The sequence below is a fragment of the Colias eurytheme genome, chromosome 18, assembly GCF_061535395.1.
Source record: "Colias eurytheme isolate Ceu_HAF_F1 chromosome 18, ilColEury1 Martin Lab GWU primary, whole genome shotgun sequence".
Lineage (NCBI taxonomy): Eukaryota > Metazoa > Arthropoda > Insecta > Lepidoptera > Pieridae > Colias > Colias eurytheme.
Genome location: NC_142997.1, coordinates 8,660,445 through 8,683,077, shown reverse-complemented (window position 1 = coordinate 8,683,077; position 22,633 = coordinate 8,660,445). Strand labels below are relative to the sequence as shown.

Genomic DNA, 22,633 nt, shown 5'->3' with positions numbered 1-22,633 from the left:
ATATATACAAAGGAAAGAGAGGGAAAAATAGGCGGAAAAAGCTAGGTGCTTTCTCAATAAGTAAGCTTCAAATATAGGTAAGTATTTAATATGTGTTTTATTTTCAGGTAAAACACAGCTATTATTTAAACGTTTAAAATATACTTTTTAGTTTATTTACATTTGAATAAAAATAAATGCTGCAACTCGGCTGCAACATAGTTTCATCTTCATATTCTATTTCCTACTCATTCTATCGTATTCAATATCGCTGGCATAAATAAAAAAAATATGATATCCACGTTCTAAATTTGAAAATGCATTGATACGTTCGGCTAGCACACATGCAATAATATTGTGTGTGTGTGTTGTGATATTTTTTTAGTTGATAAAATTAATGTTTTCCCACTGAAAAACTTTTATTTTTATAGATTAACGTATATTAATTTACGATTAACGCATACAGGAAACCAGTGCGGAGCCACCAGTCAGCAGCATTTTAGCAGGAAAAAATGCATAATATTATTAGCTTTAAATATTCGTGTAAGTACAGATTTGAGCTTCCTACGATTTATTATATTATGATCATGGACGTATAAAAAAAGACGGACGGTATATCGCCTAAACTTATTTTCTAATGTTTGTTATTTTCTAATGTTTGTCAAACTATATTTTCGTGTAGAGATTATTATAGTTATATAAAAAAAAAATCAATTTTTGTGTTGGTTTTTATGTATTCTTTAAAATTGTTTCTGAATGCCGATTTTATTTTTAATATGAATGTTTACATTGCTAATTAATTATGTCTGTCGAACTTTATTTTTATGTAACTAGATATTATTTATATAAAAAAAAATGAATTTATAAGTTTGGTTTTTATGTATTTTAATTTAATATTTTAAAATTGTAATTTTGTATTCCGATTTTATTTTAATATGACTGACATTATTTTTTTTAAATAGATATTTTATTGATAATTGTTAAACGTTTTTTTGTGTAGCTATCAGTTTTTTTTTTTCTGTTTGTTCTTAAATCATAACCGTTTTTGAAGGCATGTGGTGTTAGCCTATAATTAATTTGTTGCACTTGATTTGTTAAATTGCATTCTCCTTGTATGTCTATAATTAGTGTAAACAATTGTTGGCTATCCTTATAAAATAAATAAATAAATAAACATTGAGTGAAGCCTAGTAATGGCGGCGAAACTTCCATGTGTGTGTGCCATGTTGCCATGGCAACAGCTGTCCTGATGACAATGGCGGCTGTATTGTTTTTCTATAAATTTTGCCGTAATAATTTTGTCATTAAAACATAAAAGAAATAACTTGCTTCCCTGTGGAATGTAATCCCTTGTGTTTTGTTATTTAAAATTGTACTGTTGCGACACCATTTAACCACGCAAGACGGCATTTTAAATATTTTTTGTGAAACAGTGACGCAGTTAATCAGTCGGTATAGTCCTTTTCACTTAGGATGATTCCTGTGACACTTCATCGTGTTCCGAATTACGTATTTTATGTTTAAAAAGTCAAAATAATTTTAGTGCATAATATTTTTATTTTATGGCGGCATTATTACCAAAAATATAAAAATGAAACATCTTAAGCTTATAAATCAAAAACAGTATTGTTTAGTTTAATATAATGAAAAATAAAATAAAATAACACAAAAATATAATACCTACGCAATTCGTGTACATGAAATGGATCGTTGAAAAATCATAGAGTTGGAAAATCATATAATCGGCGCCCATCTTGTGATCGTTTGTCAATCGAGTCAATCGTCTGTACGAGTACGTCAGCCTTGTATACAAGTTGCATTTTTATATTGATACTTTACGTGGTATTCTGTTATTTTTACTAATTGTTATTGTTGACTTTTTGTTGCTGTTGTTTGCTAAGTTTCCTTAGTTAATTGTTGGCGAAATGCCGAAAAAACTAATTTTGGTACTTTATTCAAATCGATTTAATTTCCATATAGAATATTATCGATTATCGGAAACAATTGATACGATTTCAGTAACCGACATCTCTACACGTGTCAAAAATCGATGTGTCACAGAAATCATCTTAGGTGGAAAGGACTATAGTTCACGACGTAATGGCGGCCGACTAGCTTACTATGGTGAGAGTGTGTGCGTGTTTATTGTCTTTACACGATCGCTAGCTTACTATGGTGGCTTCACATTGTTTGTTCGTAATACGGCGTCCGTCTTTTTTTATACGTCCATGATTATGATTATAAATTATTTCATGTTTGGCTATCCTATTCTTTTCACTGCTCCCACCGCTCCATAGTCTCTAGAGGCCTATCGTATTCATAGGCATAAAATAATTTAAAAAAAATCATATCCAACTAAATTTGAAAATGCATTGATACGTTCGATTTAAAAATGGAAGCCATAAAGGCGCGAACCAACCGGACGTTACGTAGCGATCCGTATCAGACGCCGCGAGCGGATTCATTTCCGTTCAACGGTTGGATTTTGAATTTTGAATTTTAGATATCCATTCGAATTGAAATGGGTCATTCGATTCTAGTCAAACTCATGTAGATGAAATTATGAGCTATTGAAAATTTATCGGCTATTGAACATGCGTGGCAAATTATTGTAATGTTGCTAGGGGATAAATGTTTTGAACACAATTTGGGGAATAATTATCGCTGTCAAATTCATAGTTATTATTATCTTGAATCAGAGATTTGGTAATTATTCTATTTAATTATTTCCTTATTAAGTTTATTAGTTTTTATATCATTAAATGCAGATAGGATTTTTTTTATAAATATAAAACGCACTTAAATAAGTACCTACATAAATCTACTAAAGAATATTTTTCAAAACAAATTTGTTAAAGTGAAACTTTTATCACATCGTCTCAAACTTTTTGGTCTGTGTAGCGCATGTCGCGTGTATCGCGGCTGCCGAGTAGGTATACCTACTCGGCAGCCGACCGACACGCGACATGCGCTACACAAAGCAGTGTTCGGAACCGTTCGAACAGTTTCACTTTTACCGTGGTTTCATAAAACCACACAACATTTTTTTGCATCTTCTTTCTGATTCCCTGATTGAGGAACATTTCGAATAGATAATAATAAGTTTTTTGTTAAAATGTCAATCCAAATACACCTACATTAAAAAATCTAATTACTTTTTGTACTAACACGCATACATCTACGCGTAAGTACTAGTCGCAAACAAATATTTTACATTAACACAACATGCATTATAAATCCCATACTATCGGGCATAAATAAACGTGTTTATTTATCGATATGTATCGCTATCTGTGGATGGCGTACACACGAGCGCTGTATTTATGGTGCTGACCGTACTTTCGATTTTAAAACGCTTGTATGTAGTATGCGATGGTGGAATTCGATCTTAGTGTAACATGGTAATAGTTTAAGATGTAACTACTTATATAGGTGACTAGCTGCGCTCCGCGGTTTCACCCGCGTGGCTCCGTTTCTGTTGGTCTCAGCGTGATGATAAATAGCCTATAACCTTCTTGGTAAATAGGAATGGGCTATCCAACACCGAAAGAATTTTTCAAATCGGACCAGCAGTTCTTGAGATTAGCGCGTTCAAACAAACAAACTCTTCAGCTTTATAATAGTCTATATTTGCATAAAATTTTGGATAAGTTATTTAACTAATGTATAATACTGTAAATTAAAATCAATAATTAATAGTGTTTGATGATTATTAAATCAGAGCTTAAGGCGCGGGACATATACAAGCGGCGCGGCGCGCCGCGGGCGCGCCGCGGGCGCGCTGCCGGCGTGCATCGGGTGCGCTATTAGCATTTTGTATGAAATAATTTTGGAAAGGCGCAACCTTGGCGCAACCTTGGCACAACCGTGGCGTGCCGTCTCGACGCCTGTCTAAAATTCTTTCATACAAAATGTATAAGAAGGACGTGGTGCAAAACAGATTCAAGAGGTGCGCTTATGGCACGCCCGCGCCCGCGCCGCTTGTGTTTGACCCGCGCCTTAGTTCTCCGATATATTTTGATTAAACATAATATGAACGTAGATAATTATCGCTTCGTTCAATCATTTTTAGATGCGCATTTAATGTATACAAGCTTTATCTTTGTAAGCTTATCTTCAAAAGTTTGGACCTTTTTGCCAAGAGCCCTACAAACTTTTAACCAAAATATCCTAAATGGACACTAATAAATAAAAAACAGTCTGGGGTTATAAAGAAATCGAATCGTATCTTCCCCATAAAAATCCATAAGAAACCTCACATTTTAAAGCACAAATAAAATTTGCTATCCCTCAACTACTAAGTCACTTATTATCTGAGACACGTGTGACTAAAGAATCTCCTAAGTGCATCACTATTCAATATGGGAAATTTGATTATGTCGCGTCTAGGCTTTCATTGAACAAGCTTCGTATAGCGTGTGACAATAATAATGGAAAAGTAACGCCATTTTTTGTGGTACGTCGTATAGTTGGATGTTGTATTTGGTTGTGATAATGTGATAATAATATAGTATTGAAGTTTTAGTTTAGATGTAATATAGAGTTGAAAGTGTAATTACTAATAATAAAAGAGGTTTAAAGTCTTTAATTTATAAATATTCACGTAAAATAAAATACAAGAAAATACTTGGATTTAGAAGTACATATACAATTATTTCTTAGTATCGGTATCAAACAATCCACTCTATGCGATATTTCTAAAGAAATTGTAGAAGTAATTCAATACCAACTTGACACACAAATAATATTCATCATAACTACCAAGTATTATCCGATCCAAGAATGGCTGAATTCTAAAAGTTGCTTATACAAAAAATGAATCTCCTCCACTATTGTATCGAGTCACCAATTCGAACGATCGAGATACGTCATTGTGACTCCAAAGGAAATTTAATACAGCATCTGTCCGTCGAAGAAGTGCTTCAGTTAAAGCGAAATATTGGAAATAATAATTGAATTTCATCTCTGACTTATTGTCCTCTTTGTCGCGAAGTTCTAGCTTTTTCGATTGCATTTTATGTTTAGAACCAATACGGTAAGTATATTATTGTTCCTTTGAAGAAAATGCTTTTAGGTGTAATCTTATCTTATATATAAAAATGAATCGCAAAATGTGTTGGTAAGCGCATAACTCGAGAACGGCTGAACCGATTTCGATAATCCTTTTTTTTTATATTCCTTGAAGTACGAGGATGGTTTTTATGTAGAGAAAACGTAAATATGTACCACGGGCGAAGCCGGGGCGGACCGCTAGTGAATTTATAAAGTATTAATGACTTTCTCTTAAAACATTAACTAATAATTCAATTTCGTATGAAAGGAAAAAAACAATTTGATGTGTAGCCACACCCCGGACACTCCATACAAAATGATCGTTTTGACAGTCACACTGTAGAGACTGCAAATGTGTGTGTTAACGCTTTATGGTTGGCACATTTGTGACTAGCGTAAAAAAAAATTCGCGTTTTTCTGATGAAATACATCCGTAAACAGCACAATATCTAACCATTTTCTACGAAAAACGATAATCACAAATCCAAAATAATAAAATTACTTTAAGTCAATTTGATTAATGTTGTCAATCTTCGTTGCGTATCGTCCTTGCAGAAAAATATGGCCCATTTTATGTCTGATCGCGCGGGGGTGAGGTAAGTTTAATTTTTGCGGGAGGCGGAGAGTGTCCGTTCTGTAGCGTTTAGCTACTATTATATTGTATTCTGTGGTGTAGCTTAGTATTTAAAATTAGATTGGAGAATCTAATTTTAAATTTTTTAATGTTTTATTGTATAGGTAGTTTATCATTAAATCGTGTTTATTGTAATAATTGTAATTTAATGTAATATTTCATTCTTCGTAAAAATATTACGTTGACATTTTGAATAAAATTGCAGTTCTTCGCATTGAAAATCAACCGAATAGAACGATAAAAGCACAAAACACTTTATTATTTTTACGACGTCACAAGCACTAAATTAAAGCTAGACTTCTAAAACAAGGCCGAAACAGGTGCACAATAGTGTAGTACACAATCTGAGCGTTGTCGATAACATCGTTTCGAAAAAAGAACAAACCTATCGACAATACAGCACGCTGAGAATAAACAATATGGCGAACGTGCGTGATTTACGCGCCGCGCGGATATTGTTGAAATTCGCGTCGATAGCGCTTTTGTTTCGCCGTCTGCTTTCTTATCGCACGTTAGTGATGTAAATATCGATAAAATTTCTAGCTAATTTATAGATATTGTACAAGTGGATACCTACTAGTGTTTTAGTTCGTTGCATGTTGAGAAGAAGAAATAGCAAAAAATATATTTTTCATTTTTAAAAATTTTTTTATTCTACTTTTTAAATTTAAAATTTTATACTAAATGGAAATAGAATTCTTCTAAAAAGTTTCTAAAATATATCATATAAAATATAATTATAAATGCAAAAGATTGTGAGGAAGGATGTTTGTTTCTCTTTCACGCAAAAACCATTGAAAGGATTTGGATGATACTGGGCAGTGATGAAGATTATGTATCATTATAAAAAATAAGCTATACAAATATTTACTTAATAATGGTGTGCTAATGGTCGTGGGTTCGTCCGTCGTGTGACCGCTGGATACAGCTAGTCTACAATATATGTCAAATATTATAAAAAAAATTGTTCTATACCACAAAAGTCCTAAATAGTTGTATTGTATTTATAACAACACAAAGCAAGAACATGATAACAAGAACGAACCATAATCCAATATTTAGCTAAACCGTTTTACACTTGGCTAACCCAGTGTCGTAATTTGCACTTTACCGCGTTAAAGCTAAGCCAGTTTATCGATATCGATGGTTACTGTACATCACTATTAAAAGACAAAATGCCTACACTCGCGGTACTGTGAAAAGGCAAAATATTAAACGCATTCCGCCACACTGTTGTAAAGGTGAATTTATCGGTTTTGCCTTTATAATCTGTGTTTAAAATCTCTTATATAATGTTTGTTAATGTAGTGTTTATATTTTGTATAATAGAATAAGAGTAAATAATGAAAAATATATTTGGTTTGAAAATAGATGTCGATAGTTTTAATAGTTCTTTAGACGCTCAGCTGCTGTAATTACCTGCTTAATTATCAAATAAAACCGGCCAAGTGCGAGTCGGGCTCGCGCACAAAGGGTTCCGTAGCAGCAAATATAATAAATTACAGTTAAATCAACCTATCTCAAAAACTATAAGAGATACTTTGATCAAACCAAAAATCGTTGAAAGAGTTAATTAGCATGCATCACCTCTATTTTTTTTAGAATTTTATACCCCGTAGTTATAAAAATAGAGGGGGGGGGACATACTTTTTACGACTTTGAGAGCTGATATCTCAAAAACCGTTCACTTTAAGAAAAATGTTTTTTAGAAAACTTTATATCATTTTAAAAGACCTTTCCATTGATACCCCACACGGGTATGTACATCGAAAAAAAAAATTTCATCCCTCAGTTACATGTATGGGGGGCCCCACCCCCAATTCTTTTTTTTACTATTTAGTGTCATATTTTTGTAGCGGTTCATACAACACATATTCCCATCAAATTTCATCACTGTAGTACTTATAGTTTCCGAGTAAATCGGCTGTGACAGACGGACAGACGGACAGACGGACAGACGGACATGACGAAACTATAAGGGTTCCGTTTTTGCCATTTTGGCTACGGAACCCTAAAAATGCATAAAAATTATGTACCTAGTTTTCTTTATTACTGAACTTCGACGAAATAAAATATTCTTTATAAAAAATGTTTCCTAACAGATACATAGAACATAATTTATTGTTAAGTAAGATGATACGATTATTTGAATTGATATTTATATATAAATTGATTGTGTAATTACATAGTTATTTTGATACAAAAAATTTGTAGTTATATTTTCTGCTAATGTACGAAGAATCATATCCATAACAATTCCTCATTACTTTCTCTCTACTCTTATTGTGTTCATAATTTAACACATTGACTGCCAGAGTAATAATGACGAAAATCACAAAAAAAAATTTTTGTGCCAATTGATGTTATAGGTCTAGATATATATAGAATTAAATTTTGGGTTCGATCGGACGCAGGGTTCCGTAGAAAATTAAAAAAAACTTCACGAGGTCACCGGTGCCCTACATGGCGCACAGAAATAATTAAGTTGATTTCTGTTACCAGGCGCCGTGCGGTCACCTATCCGGGCCTAAACTCCGGGCACCCGCGCACCTCAGTCAAAGACAAAAAGATTAATTAAATTATTTTTATTTTTCTTCCTATTGTAATGCATTCACAAGCATTTTTAACCAAATAAACCACAAACACCACAGTACAAAACAAAAACAGCATTAATCTCTATTTTCCATACTTCCCGTACAAAGGCTCGGATTTTTTCATATTTTACATGAATCACTTGCATGTAGCAAAAGCATTGTCTTTCAAATACGATTACAGCGGTTTCAACGTAGCCCGGAAAGAATAAAAATCGGTCAAGTGCGAGTCGGGACACTGAGGGTTCCGTACGGATAAGCTAAGGAGCAACTGAAAAAAATCCTACCCATGCAATGTGTGACCGCGCCAACCGTTGCTTAACCTTGTTTTTTTATTATTTGTTGTTATATCGGCAACATATCTATGAGTTTTTCAACAGTCTCTCTATCACTGTTCATGAGATACAGGCCTGGTGACAGACTGGCGTACAAATAGCCAGAAAGATAATTAAAAGGTCCCGTTTTTACCATTTGTGTACGGAACCCTTAAAAGTATGGGGTTAGACATCTTCTTTTTGTGTGAACCGAGTGGATACATTTCTCTTTGTAATTTTTCGATTGTAAAACGATTCAGAGATTGGCGGACTATTGTACTTTTTAATTGAGTATTGAAATTGATTTGCGCTTTACTTTGGTTGGGAAATTTCTATGATTTTATGGTAATACATATTATGAGGAAGAGTGAAAATGTCCTAATACATAATATTATGTAGTTTAATGATTTTTTGTGATTTGTATAATTTAAATCTTATATATAAAAATGAATCGCAAAATCTGTTGGTAAGCGCATAACTCGAGAACGGCTGAACCGATTTCGATAATTCTTTTTGTTATATTCCTTGAAGTACGAGGATGGTTTTTATGTAGAGAAAACGTGAATATGTACCACGGGCGAAGCCGGGGCGGACCGCTAGTATTTAAAATAATTCTGTCTATAATTATTGACACGCAGTTATTATCACAGTGTGTTTAGCTGATAAAAGCTAACATGATAAATCGTATTTAATTATTTTTGTATTATTGCATGTTATGTCAAACCAGTAATAAGAATAAAATAAGTAGCAAGAGTACAAATGTTTTTAATTGTATTAATAGCTGACCCGACAGGCGATAATACATAAGATCCTACTCCTGACAATAACTAACACATCAAAATAAGAATTATCGATATCGATCCAGCCGTTTACGCGTGATGCCGTGACCAAGGGAAATGGACATTTATTTTTATACATAGAAACTGATGTATTTCTTATTATATTATTTAAGTGTTTTAAGAATCCTGTACCGCGAAAATAAAGATTACAGTAGTGCAATTCATAAAATGTAAAGCAACAGTTTTCAAGTTATAGGACAGCTAATCTCGCGATTGCTACATGAATATGAAAATCTTAGTTCTTAAGGAAAGTTTTCCAACTTTTTCTCTAGGGAGCCGATGTCTAGAAGTACTAAAATGCGACGTATTTCCAACAATTTGTACCTGTGTATTTTTTTTTGTTTATTTGTATTCTCCAAATAAATAAATAATAAATGAATAAATTCTTCTTAGAATATCTTTTATTTTTTTAAGTGAAACTTCTACAGCGCGTTGAGAGTAAAATTTCAAAATCGCATCATGGCAATACCGTCACGTCATGGAGTAAGGCTACGATTTTGGTATCTTTGAATCTTGAAAGAAGTTTCACTTCTGACACGTGTGCTCGGCACACACGCTCTTTTTTCTTATCTTTTGAAGTAACTCCTTTCAGTACAGATTGGTCAATTCACGAAAAGCACCCAATCCAAAACGTCACTAAGCTAAACACGAGACCCAAATGAGTTAAAAAATATTCGCAAAAGCATTTCACAATGAATATTACTCGCATTAAGGCGCGTCAGACAAATCACGGTTGTAACAAGATATTTATACAAATTCCAAGCTGAGGCCACGAAGCACCTATTTATACGAAAATAAATGATTCATTTTTTGCTCCCTTTAAATTTTCCGCTTTCTTAACCGAAGCGCGGGTAATGACGTTTAGAAGCAACAATGACGTCATAAAACGTAGTCGAGCCTTGTAATAGGTTTTGGGGTCTTCACACCTGAACGTACTACGGCGTCTCAGATTTATCTCGATTCGATCACGATTTGATTTAACTAGAACAAAACTAGGTTAAATAACATAATGCAGGTATAGATACAATATGTAAATTGTACTATGAAGCACGACCTTTATAAACTTTATTAATTTTGGCTGATTTTGCTCATAACAGTTATATCTATCAGTGGAGCCATTGAAATTGAATTAGATATAATTATTATGAAATAAAAGCTGAATTTTATAGTGTTTAAAAAAACCTTCTTGTTCTGTGAATTGCTTCTTGTTATATTTTTATTATATTTGTCCTTTTTATGTCGCTGATATTTTCATAATATTTTATAAGAAAACAATATCATGGTAACACAGTCTGTTACATTCCCGCTGAATAGGTATTTTAATTATAATCTCGAATATTAAAAACTCCTTTCGTTTTCTTTATGTTGGGGAAAATGCGCGAAATTAAAGGATCAAAGTGCGCCCCTCGTAAACCTTAATGGCATACTTATATTATATTTACTGTTAAAAGTCTATGATACTTTTATTTTTGCTTTCATCGCTAACACTATAATTAACAAATCATTTTTAACTACCCGACAAACGCATTTATAGCTCCTCTTAAAAAGCATGTATAAAATCACAAGATTTTAACTGTGAGTTAAAAATAAGACTAGAATTTGAAACATGGACGAGGATAATAAACCCAACAATTCATTCCATACACGACAATAAACAAAATGTACCAACAATTATGAAGCAAAGTATAAAAAGACACTAACAATACGCCATCTAAACTTTTGTACACATTTTCAAACGACAGAACCTCAGAATGCAGAAGATTTTAATTAGCACAACCAAAGCAGTTCTTTTTATCCAGAACCTAAAAATAGATGCCGAATTTAAATTGAAAATGACATAAATGATGTTAAATCTACACGGTATAAGTTTCACGATCACGATACAGAACAATGGCGCTATTATATTGAGCTCACAATGTACTGATTAAGCGCTACCCTGGTGATCGTAAATTATTTCGATCTTAGGCCCGTTGGGACGCTTCAGACGAGACGCTTTTACAAGCTAAAACCACGATATCTAATATTGTCTCGTTTTATTTTAACTTAGGCATATTGTATTATGCAAATTATTGCCTAGATCAACCTGCTATCACTAATTACTACTGTTAAATGGTAACCTTTGAAAAATTACTTCCAAATAGCTCTTCTATTTTGCCACCTTTATCAAAAAGACGATAAAATAAAGTTGAATTATTCAAACTGTGATATTTGTAAAGCATAAGTAAGTGGTCAATATCAAGGTATATCCTTCATATTGTCAAACTACTCTGCCAGAGTACAAAATTAACTCTTTCATTATTAAACTTAGTTCGTCTGAAACGCCTTTACGATACGTACACAACAGGTATTGTACTAAAACGCATTGATGAAAATGATTTACTTTTGATAGCTCCATTATGAAGTCCATGATAATAAATTCGCTTAGAAATTGACGCGTAATTTCGTGAAATTGATGAATAAATTTATGATTATGAGTAGAACGTGTTTTGAATAGAGAGCTATAAAATTTTGATAAAGACGTGGTAATTATATTTATAGATCTTTCTTATTTTAAACATTTATATTATTCAACTAATAAAGTACTAATTAGCCTTTTAAAAACGCTATCCAATGCAACAAAAGCAGACTCGAGTGCCATACGCCAACAATAAGTAGGCTTTAAAAATGGCTTATATTGTTTGTAGACGAATAAAAGTAAGCATTGCTTACAAACTAGTAATGCATCATGCTTACAAACAATTATATTATTATAATGAGTAATTCGAGTAGACAAGTATCAAAATTAAATCCCTATATTATAAATTATCGTCACATATTTTACGATAAGATAGCCAAACCCAAATAACATCGGAACTTAGAGTAATGCAAGGTGCCTAACAATGAAGACCTATTTAGTATATTTATTAACAATAATTCTTGGAACCTCAGCTATAAAACAAACGTTTGAAGGTTATAAAGTTTACAAAATCATTCCTAGGACTCAAGATAAGGTGAATACTGTTAAAGATTTACAGAAGAATGGGATCGGGCAACTATGGGATGATCAAGTAAATATTAATTATGAAGCTAGAGTAATGGTACCACCACACAAAGATGATGCATTTAAAAACGCTTTGGTCCGTGATCATATAGGTGCGGAAGAGTTAATCAGTGATATGCAAAGGTGAGATTATAATATTAAGATTTTAAATTGAAGGCACTAAAGAAAATCCGAGGAGTTTTAATAATAATTATAGTCATGGTCGATTGTATCTTAAAAATATATCAAAATTTGCAACTGAAATAATTTAAATTCATAATATTGTTTAGTTTAATATATAAATGAATGGCTATATTATTGTTGAACTAATATCATTTCACAGAGTTATAGATGATCAGCTACAACCAGTGAAAAGAAACTCAAGAAATAGCGAAGCATTTCTAGGCATGACGTGGGACAAATACCACACTCTAGACGAAATTTATAAATGGCTTGATGATTTAGCTGCTACGTATCCAAATATAGTCAAAACAGTAGTAATGGGTACATCGTTCGAAAACCGAGAGATTAAAGGTATTATCATCAATTACAAGCCAGACAAAACAGATAAAGTAATTGGCATGTTAGAAGGTACACTGCATGCAAGAGAGTGGATATCACCAGCCACAGTTAGTTGGATTGTTAAGGAATTTTTAACTAGTAATGATCCAGCAGTAAGAAGTATAGCAGAAGATATAGAATGGCACGTGTTTCCTGTAGTTAATCCTGATGGATATATCTATACATTCACTGATGTAAGTATAAGATAAGATTGTATTATTAATTACATAAATTAGCATCTAGGTCATAATAAAAGGTTAAAAAATTTGATCTGATACGTACTTTAAATCTTACTCTTTGAAGACATTTTAAATATCTTTCTCTAACCTATTATATAAAATTGAAATTTTTGCTTCTTAGAAATTTCCCATGAAAAAATAATGTTGTTATGTTGTTGTTCTAATTTAGCTCCGTATGTGTAACGAAAACGTATGCATATTTTCAGAACAGAATGTGGAGAAAAAATCGTGGAACAAGAAACTTTACATCCTGTGCTGCATCAGGCTTAGTTGATGATGCAAGTAATGGCGTTGATTTGAACAGAAACTTTGATTTCGTTTGGATGTGTAAGATTTTTATTTGTTTAGTTTATTTTTTATTGATAAAGCTAATAATAGTCAAATAATTTCATCTTTAATCATTCGATACCTTGACCGTAAGCACAATGCTTAAGAGCAGAACAATTATACTGTTCACATTTGAATAGAGAGAGAATACAGTATTCTTCCCTTTTTATAGACCGTGTATTAGGTTTTAAACCATCACCACGCTCGCCATGTCAACAAATTGTTTGCGCATTATATGTCGATAAATTTTTGGTTCTCGAAGTTCTGGTTGCCAAAATATTATTTCCTTCAATCATTAGATAGCAGAGATGTGGATAATGGTCTCAGATCAATTTAATGTAGTTGTTGCATTACTTATGATACTTTTTCTTTCAGCAATGGGAGCATCGTCTAATCCCTGTTTAAATACTTTCGCGGGATTAGCACCGTCATCAGAACCTGAAACAGTGGCTATTGTGAATTATGTCAAGAATATAAATGGTCAAGGAAAATTCATCTACTATTATTCGTTCCATTCCTACACTCAACTGATAGTCGTACCGTATAGCAATGTTACTGGCATGGATGTATTGAAGGCGGATAATTACGGTGATATGGTAATTTTACTTTTATCTATTTATGACGTCACACTTTCAAGGATACTGCTGTTTATATTTTTCTAGTACTGTGAGCAGTGTTCGGTGTATTCGACGGTGTCGGTGCATTTTGATCTTCGTTAGAGTCTTCAAAAAAATCTGCTTTCAAAGAGGCTTGTCGTTCAGAAAATTAAGGAAAAAAATTAAGTTATTTTTCAGTTAATTATCTTCATAAACATTAGTATTGTATTCCACCATCATTCACACAACCACAATGTTCAAAGGAATGCCTCATGTACGTAATTAAATTCTATTCTCAAGAAAATGTCTTACAATTCACAGTGAAGCTCCATTTATATTATGACCTACTTAGATTAGATTCTATTCTCAGTTAATATTCTGAAACGAACATATTCAAGGCAATACTGGTAATCGAGAAATTGCATTTCAGTTTGAAATAGCAGCGAGAGGTGCGGCCAAGTTGAGACAGCGTTTCGGGACTGTTTATAGATATGGGATCGCGCATGATACTCTTTGTATGTATGAATTGATTTAATTTATCTAACCTAATATGGAGTTAATCTAAAATAATATGAACAGAGATTGGACAGTTTTGTTCATTTGTAAAGGATTAACAGAAAAACTACTGGGACTGATTTGAAGTTTCATTCTAAAGTAGAAATCTACATGAATGACTGAGCTATATGTTATTATCCCGGGTTATATTAAAAGTATTCCAGTATCATTTTCCTTTTGTTTATATAGATTGGTAGGTACTTATTTATGCCCCAGAAACATAAGCATTTTTATAGAATTTAAGGAATATATCTACAGTACCTATAAAAAAGTGAAGTCCCATGTCCCTTAGTGGGGTAAGCCGTAAGAGGCAGTTCTGTTTCACTGATTGATTCTGTATCCTACAGACCGAGACATTTTTTTTCTCTTCGTCTCCACCGGGAATCGAACCCAGGACCACTCGGTGTTACGCTCACGCGTCAACCAAAGAGGCGGTACAGTACCTATACCTAAGCGTATCTAAAATCATCGAACGTGTAGGTGTAACAAATATAGCTGAATAATCTGAAATTATTGTCAGCAATTTATTCAAACATTGTCCTATATAGAAGCTTACTATATTCAGAATTCAAAACGCTTACTAGTTTCACATCAAATTATACGGGAACATAATGCTATAGTAATGTTTATTAATAGAACATTAATTTTAAGTAGGCAGGTTAGAGCGCGAATGTATCGTACAGTTTCAAGGCTCCAATGTTGCTATATTTAGATGTTATTTAAGCTGATAGAATATACCTAACATTAAGGATAAGGAATCATCATATTGTAATCGTGTATAAAGAATTTGAATCATTTTATCAGCTCATCAGGTTTGATAATTGTGTAATTTTAGTACAATCGGCGGTCATCATTATTTTAACTTACAACAGCTAATTGCTATAAAATGTTTATTAATTTGAAATCAATTATGGATCACTTGTGTTATAGGATATTGTTATTCACCATTTCTTTACTTATTCGTAGTATTAGTTAATATTATAATGATAAAATTCACAGAATACACGATAAAACTGACCCAATATATTTCAACCAAAACATTATGTTGTAATATGACGAGACAAATCACATATTCGTCAACTAGTTCCTTTTTATAATATTACCTTTCTTACAGACGTAATGAGCGGGACCAGCTTTGACTGGGTGAAACAAGAGACAAATATACCTGTTAGCTACCTTATTGAGTTAAGGGACTTAGGAGAATACGGCTTCCTGTTACCACCTGAACAAATCATACCTAACAATTTGGAAATTATGGACGCCCTAGTGGAAATGGATAGGGTGACGCGCCAGATGGGCTATTACTCTGGGACAATCCCAGTCGTTTGCACGTTGAGTGTGGTCACTTTGTGCGCTCTTGTGTCGCTTCTGATGTAATTAAATGAGATGAATTTAATGCGTGTTTTATTACACCTGCTTTCTTCTAAACAGTGTTTAAATTTTACGTATTTTAATGCGTTAACTTCATAAAATAATAAAGTAACTACGTAGTAACTAAGTGCTACGGTTCCAGTATTTCGATTCCAAAGGTTAACAATCTTGTGATATATTTCGTGGAATATTTTCTATTGTGCGCTGTTAATTAATAAGAACAAAATAGTCTTCGGTGAAATATTCATAATCATTTATTTTTATTGATATAAGTGCACAAGTACTTTGTAATCAAGTATGACACGTGTTGCTTTCGATATAATATCAAATGATAATGTAATTTGACACCTAAATCACTCATTAATGCAAGACTGATAATAATTATCGCTTAATTTCATAGATTAGCTATTGAAATAATTTCAAGCAGCAGTAGTTAGTTGTAGGCTTACAAAATGATAGCCAAAATTGGAATACTATTTATAATAACAATATTAGCTGTGAATGCAGAATATGTTAATTACAAAAACTATAAGGTTTACAAAGTTACACCAACTACAGATGATGAAGTGAAAATTTTGAGTGAGTTAAAGGATCAAAATGGATACATGTTTTGGTTAGAGTATGTTAAAAAAGGCCATGAAGCAAAAATCATGGTCGAACCAAAAAAACAGAATACATTTGAAAGATATTTAGCAGATAGAAAAATTAAGAGTGAATTGATCATTGAGGATGTTGAAAGGTAAGTCGACTTTATGCATATAATTATATAACCTAAAACATAACAATAAGAAGTATTGCTTATCTGATATGTGTATACGATACAAAGATAGAAGTAGTAATTAGATAGCACGATATTAATAAAATTAAATGTAGTTCAAGCACAAAGAAACATAATTAAGAAAATAAAACTACATAAAAAGAGGATCGATAACATTAGACCGTAGATTGTGATTACTGTATTAGTGCTAACAATATACATTGCTATGCAGTTTTAATTTATAATTTCAGTATTATCAATAACCAGCGTAGACGTCCAGCTGCTCGATCATCAGAACCCTACAAATGGGAGTACTATCAAACCTGGGAAGAAATAGAAGCATGGATGGAACAAATCGTAGAAGAATATCCAGATGTAGCATCCATAGTAACAGCTGGTCTGAGTGTTGAAGGACGTCTAATTAGAGGAATTAAAATCGATTACAAGAAACGTGAAAGACCAGTCATGGGTATGATTGAATCTGCACTCCATGCTAGAGAATGGATTACACCAGCAACAGCGACCTGGATTATAAATGAGTTTCTGACAAGCAATGATCCTGGTGTTAGAACTTTGGCTGAAAATGTTGAATGGCATATCTTTCCAGTAACCAATCCGGATGGTTACGTTTATTCTTTCACAGATGTAAGAGATATATCTTAAGATACTCTGAAAATAAGGGCTTCCGTAAATTTTTTGAAACGGGGTTGAAAGTTAATTCATAGTCATCAATAAGTAACAACGATTCAATCAATATCTCAATCATCAATAGATAACCAGATAAAACTCATAGTCTTATTGGTGAAGTGGCATTTTGCTTAAATTTGGCAAATAGGTTTTTAGCCAATATTGGAATATAGAAGTGGCCTTTATTTTCTTTTGTTTAGTTTGTATGTTGAGATTGCACTTAATTTATTGATTAATGTATAATAATTGTTTTGTAGAATAGAATGTGGAGAAAGAACCGTAACAAATCGAGTTTCACGAACTGTAGTCAATGGAATCTTAATGACGATATCAGCAATGGAGTTGACTTAAACAGGAATTTTGGCTATTTATGGATGGGTATGATAGTTATATTTAACCTATTTAAAGTTACAAATTTTTAATAAATTGAAGATTAATAGTACCAATGCCCTTTACTTTTAATATGTATGTATCAGTTACAATAAAACAATAAAATCTTATCCGTATAAAATTTTATTATATTAACTAGCGGTCCGCCCGGGCTTCGCCTGTAATGTAAATTTTTTCTTTCCATAAGAACCATCCTCGTACTTCAAGGAATACTATAAAAAAATAATTATTGAAATGGGTCCACCCGCGCGTTCACGCGTGCTGCCGTGACCGAGGGAAATAGGGATTCATTTTTATATATAGAGATAACAAACGGAGATAATATAATTTTAATAAAATGTGTTAAGTTCAACTATTCAGTAATTACAATGAGAAGATTAAAACATGAAGTTAGGAGAAAATTATCGTGTTATCTATGAAACTTCTATCCTTAAATGTATAGAGCAAACCAAACAATTTCGGTTTAAACTTAAATAAAAAAAAAATACAATAACGATATTTATATGTATTTTCCTTTTAGTAATAGGAGCTTCACAAAACCCGTGCGCTGAAACTTACGCGGGAAAATATGCCTTTTCTGAACCTGAAGCTATGGCAATTGCCAATTACGTCACAGGACTACAAAGGAGAGGAAATTTGGTGTATTATTTCGCTTTTCATTCGTATTCGCAGATGATTCTAGTACCATACAGTCATGTAGGAGGAGCTGATGTTGTAAACGTACCTAATTATGGAGATATGGTAAGTTTTAATGGTGAAAATTTTATAATAGTTAAATTTAATTTTTCATCAGCTTGTCTCTCAGAATGTTGGTTGAAGATTTTAGTGAAAATATTATAGCAGTGACGAAAAAAATTAAACAAATGAATGTTTACAGTTTGAAATAGCTGCAAAAGGGGCAGATAAGTTGACGCAGCGTCACAACACGTCGTATGCAGTTGGGACATCTTTAGACATTTTATGTAAGTTATTTTTTTATACATTGCGTATTAAATATTTGAGTAAAACTGAAAGAACATTGAATGTCGCCTTATTGTTGATAGAATGCAATGTAGATTACAACCTATTGTTTTTGAAAAAAAAACATAGTTTTTCAAATAATAATATCGTAAACATAACAATTGACACACACGATTCAAAAGTGATGAAGTTTCATTAAAATTGACTATTTATTTTCATTCAATTATAACATAATAAAAACAAAATAAATATGAATTTCCTCTTTTTTAGATCCAGTAACTGGATCAGCATTTGATTGGGTAAAAGGAGGTGCTCATGTGCCCATCGTGCTGTTATACGAACTGCGTGACGTAGGAGAATATGGTTTCCTTCTACCACCAGAACAAATCATACCAAACAACGAAGAAGTAATGGACTCATTAGTTGAAATTGAAAAAGTAACAAGAGCACTAGGCTACTATGGCCATAGTTCTGCCAATGTGATAAAAATAAGCAGTGTTTTAGTAGCTATAGCTTTAATGTTCAATTTGTAAGATCATGTTCATAATAAACTACTTACAAACCTTATGTTTATGTTTGAGTGTTTGATCCCAGATCCGATTAATGATAATCTTATCTCTTATCGTTGTAGCACACGTTTATAGGTTTATTTAGATAAAACTAAATAACTGTAATATATTTTAACACCGTTCAATGTACTATTAGATATATTGTTGTTTTCTGTGATGCAAGTGTTACAAATTTTCTGACCAAAAAATTATAATTTGTAAATATGAAGTTTATTTATTTTATTTTGAATGCTATTGTTTTATCTAATGCATATAAAAGTTATGAAAACTACAAAGTGTATAAAGTGATACCTAAGTCAGAAATGCATTTGCAAATTTTGTCTGATTTACGTAAAGATGGTTATGATTTTTGGACTGATGTGCCAAAAGTTGGAGAAAATGTTAGGATAATGGTATCACCAATGCAAGATGAAGAATTCATTGAATATGTAAATAGTGTTGGTTTAAATCCTGAATTAGCTATACCTAATGTACAGACGTAAGTATATGTTTCATTAAGACAAATGACATTAGTATTTAGCTATCCAAAGAAAATACAAGTTAAAAATATGTGCCGTGTTTTTAATTTTAACTAACGTTGTTAAATATTTTATGTTTTACATTATTTTTTTTTTAAATGCGTATGAATGAAGACGTAACAAGAATATAAATAAAGCATCATCAATATTGTTTTTTAGATTAATAAATGATCAATTAAAACCGAGTACTAGCACAAAACGTAGTAGTCTCGGTTCTTACTCGTGGACAAAATATCACAATCTGGCAGAGATCCACACATGGCTTGATGAACTGGTAGATTTATACCCTGGTATAGTATCAACAATTACAATAGGAAATTCGAACGAAGGTAGACCCATAAAGGGTGTTATTATTGACTTCAAAGAAGGTAAAAGAGGTGACAGGCCTCTAATAGGAATGCTAGAAGGAGGCATACATTCAAGGGAATGGATTTCCCCAGCAACTGTGATGTGGATTATAAAGGAATTTTTAATTAGTGATAACTCTGATGTGCGATTAATGGCTGAGGCTTTTGTGTGGCATATTTTTCCAGTTATCAATCCAGATGGCTACGAATATTCGTTTGTTGAGGTAAATCTATATGATATAGTATACTTTTAATAGGTTCAAGAAAATAATGTTGAGACGTATAATAAAAATCCATACTAATATTATAAATGCGAAAGTAACTCTGTCTGTCTGTCTGTTACTCAATCACGCCTTAACTACTGAACCAATTTGCATGAAATTTGGTATAGAGACATTTTGATACCCGAGAAAGGACATAGGATAGGTTTATTCCTGGAAATCCTACGGGACCGGGTTTTTCTTTGAAAACGCGGGCGAAGCCGCGGGCGGAAAGCTAGTATTGTATATGCAAAGAGATTAATTTAACAGATTTTAAACGCAATATATTTTAAGTTAAATAGGTAATATTATTTATATACACGAGATAGTAATAAGTTTATCAGTTTAAAGTTAACAACATTATTATTTCTTACAGAATCGTATGTGGAGAAAGAACAGAAACTACCAGCATTCGACTAATTGCAGTTCGGACGATGATTTGAGCCACGGCATTGATCTTAACAGAAACTTTGATTACGTCTGGATGAGTTAGTATATCTTACATCAGCTGTTGTTTTTAATATTACAAACATTGAAACTTACTAGCTTAAATAATATTATGTAATTCGTAAAGATTTAAACCTTAGAATACTAAAAGGAAAACTAGTTCACAGTCCGAATAGTGTCAGTTTATTTTACTTTTGAGATGTTAAATACATTAATAACTTCGAATAATTATTATGGTAGCTTTTCCTAACATTTATTAAAATGGAAACATATTAAACTTATGTATGTTAGTTTAGTCTAGTATAGCAAACATTTCAATCAGTATTAGAAAATTAGAAGCATTTTGATGTTACTTGTCATTTTCTACCTCTATCAATGGCTTCTCATAATTATCTTATAGCAATGGGAGCATCATCAAACCCTTGCGACCAGACCTTTGCAGGACCATCTCCAGCGTCTGAACCAGAGACGCAAGCAATATCGAACTATGTACTAAAACTAAAGGAATCTGGCAATATGATCTATTATATTGCTTTCCATTCCTATTCTCAGATGATTCTCATTCCCTATAGTCATGTTGGTGGTACCGATGTTCTGCAAGTTGAAAATTATGGTGATTTGGTAAGTAATTTTTCAGTTATTTTGTCGAAGAAGTTAAATGAACATTTTTTTTCGTATATTATAAATCTATATCAAAATTTACATAATATATTAATTATTAAATAAAAAGTTTAACAATACAAATAAATGCGTAATGGTGGTTTACTTCACCCGATTTTATTTTAATCAATGCTTTGTATGCGTACATAAATTAAATATATTTTACAGTATGAAATAGCGATTCGTGGGATTCAAAAACTATCTGAAAAATACGGAACTCCGTATGTCACGGGTACATCACGGGATATTCTTTGTAAGTTTTAATGTTTCTTATTTTTTAGATGATGTATTTTTGTATATAATAGCTGATTTCTAAAATACATTAATTTGGCAAAACTATCGAATTGGCATATTTAGTAATCATTTTTATCTGAACGTGAACAGTTTCACATGTATGTGTATCTAATTTTAACTTTACATATGAAGTAACAGGGTCGAGTTTCGATTGGGTGAAAGGTGTAGCTAATATCCCTATAGTTTATCTATTTGAGCTTCGTGACGTCGGAGAGTACGGGTTTCTCTTACCGACAGATCAAATAATACCAAATAATGAAGAAATTATGGCCTGTCTGATTGAAATGGACAAAATTACAAGGGATTTGGGTTATTATTATTCGAGTTCTGGAACTATGTTAGCATCGTTATTAGCGATTTTGTTTAATGTTGTTCTGTTGTTTGTCGTGCAATAAAAACTGATGATATATTTGTTTTATTTTCTTTTATTTCTAGATAAATGTTAATGTTAATGGTGTGATTTTATAATGAGTAAGAAAGTATATCAAAATAGTGTGTATTATGTCGCAGTCATCTGGTTGAATCTGCTATTTGCTTGAATGACTATAGCGCGTTCATTAAATGATGACATTCCATTTAATGATTGGACATGTCGCAAAGTTTTTGAATGTCGTTCAACGTCTTGACAGAACGCTTTTACCTAACATAGTTGTTGTTTTGGATAAGG

General features: G+C 32.3%; 3 protein-coding genes across 3 annotated transcripts; all 3 read left to right on the top strand.

The window, feature by feature from the left end:
* The first annotated feature begins 12,278 nt into the window (after window positions 1–12,278).
* Window positions 12,279–16,102, top strand: LOC149900842 (zinc carboxypeptidase-like). The gene is made up of 6 exons (XM_090112330.1): window positions 12,279–12,572; window positions 12,772–13,183; window positions 13,435–13,555; window positions 13,931–14,151; window positions 14,582–14,666; window positions 15,821–16,102. The coding sequence occupies exons 1-6, from the start codon at window positions 12,289–12,291 to the stop codon at window positions 16,081–16,083; spliced, it is 1,386 nt and encodes a 461-aa protein (XP_089968456.1). The 5' UTR covers window positions 12,279–12,288; the 3' UTR covers window positions 16,084–16,102.
* Window positions 16,103–16,515: 413 nt separating this feature from the next.
* LOC149900841 (zinc carboxypeptidase-like) lies at window positions 16,516–19,438 on the top strand. Its single transcript, XM_090112332.1, has 6 exons — window positions 16,516–16,816; window positions 17,086–17,479; window positions 17,779–17,899; window positions 18,432–18,652; window positions 18,789–18,873; window positions 19,142–19,438. The coding sequence occupies exons 1-6, from the start codon at window positions 16,530–16,532 to the stop codon at window positions 19,402–19,404; spliced, it is 1,371 nt and encodes a 456-aa protein (XP_089968458.1). The 5' UTR covers window positions 16,516–16,529; the 3' UTR covers window positions 19,405–19,438.
* A 151-nt stretch (window positions 19,439–19,589) lies between these two features.
* Window positions 19,590–22,361, top strand: LOC149900840 (zinc carboxypeptidase-like). The gene is made up of 6 exons (XM_090112331.1): window positions 19,590–19,918; window positions 20,118–20,529; window positions 20,942–21,053; window positions 21,413–21,633; window positions 21,841–21,925; window positions 22,093–22,361. The coding sequence occupies exons 1-6, from the start codon at window positions 19,644–19,646 to the stop codon at window positions 22,359–22,361; spliced, it is 1,374 nt and encodes a 457-aa protein (XP_089968457.1). The 5' UTR covers window positions 19,590–19,643.
* The last annotated feature ends 272 nt before the right edge of the window (window positions 22,362–22,633 follow it).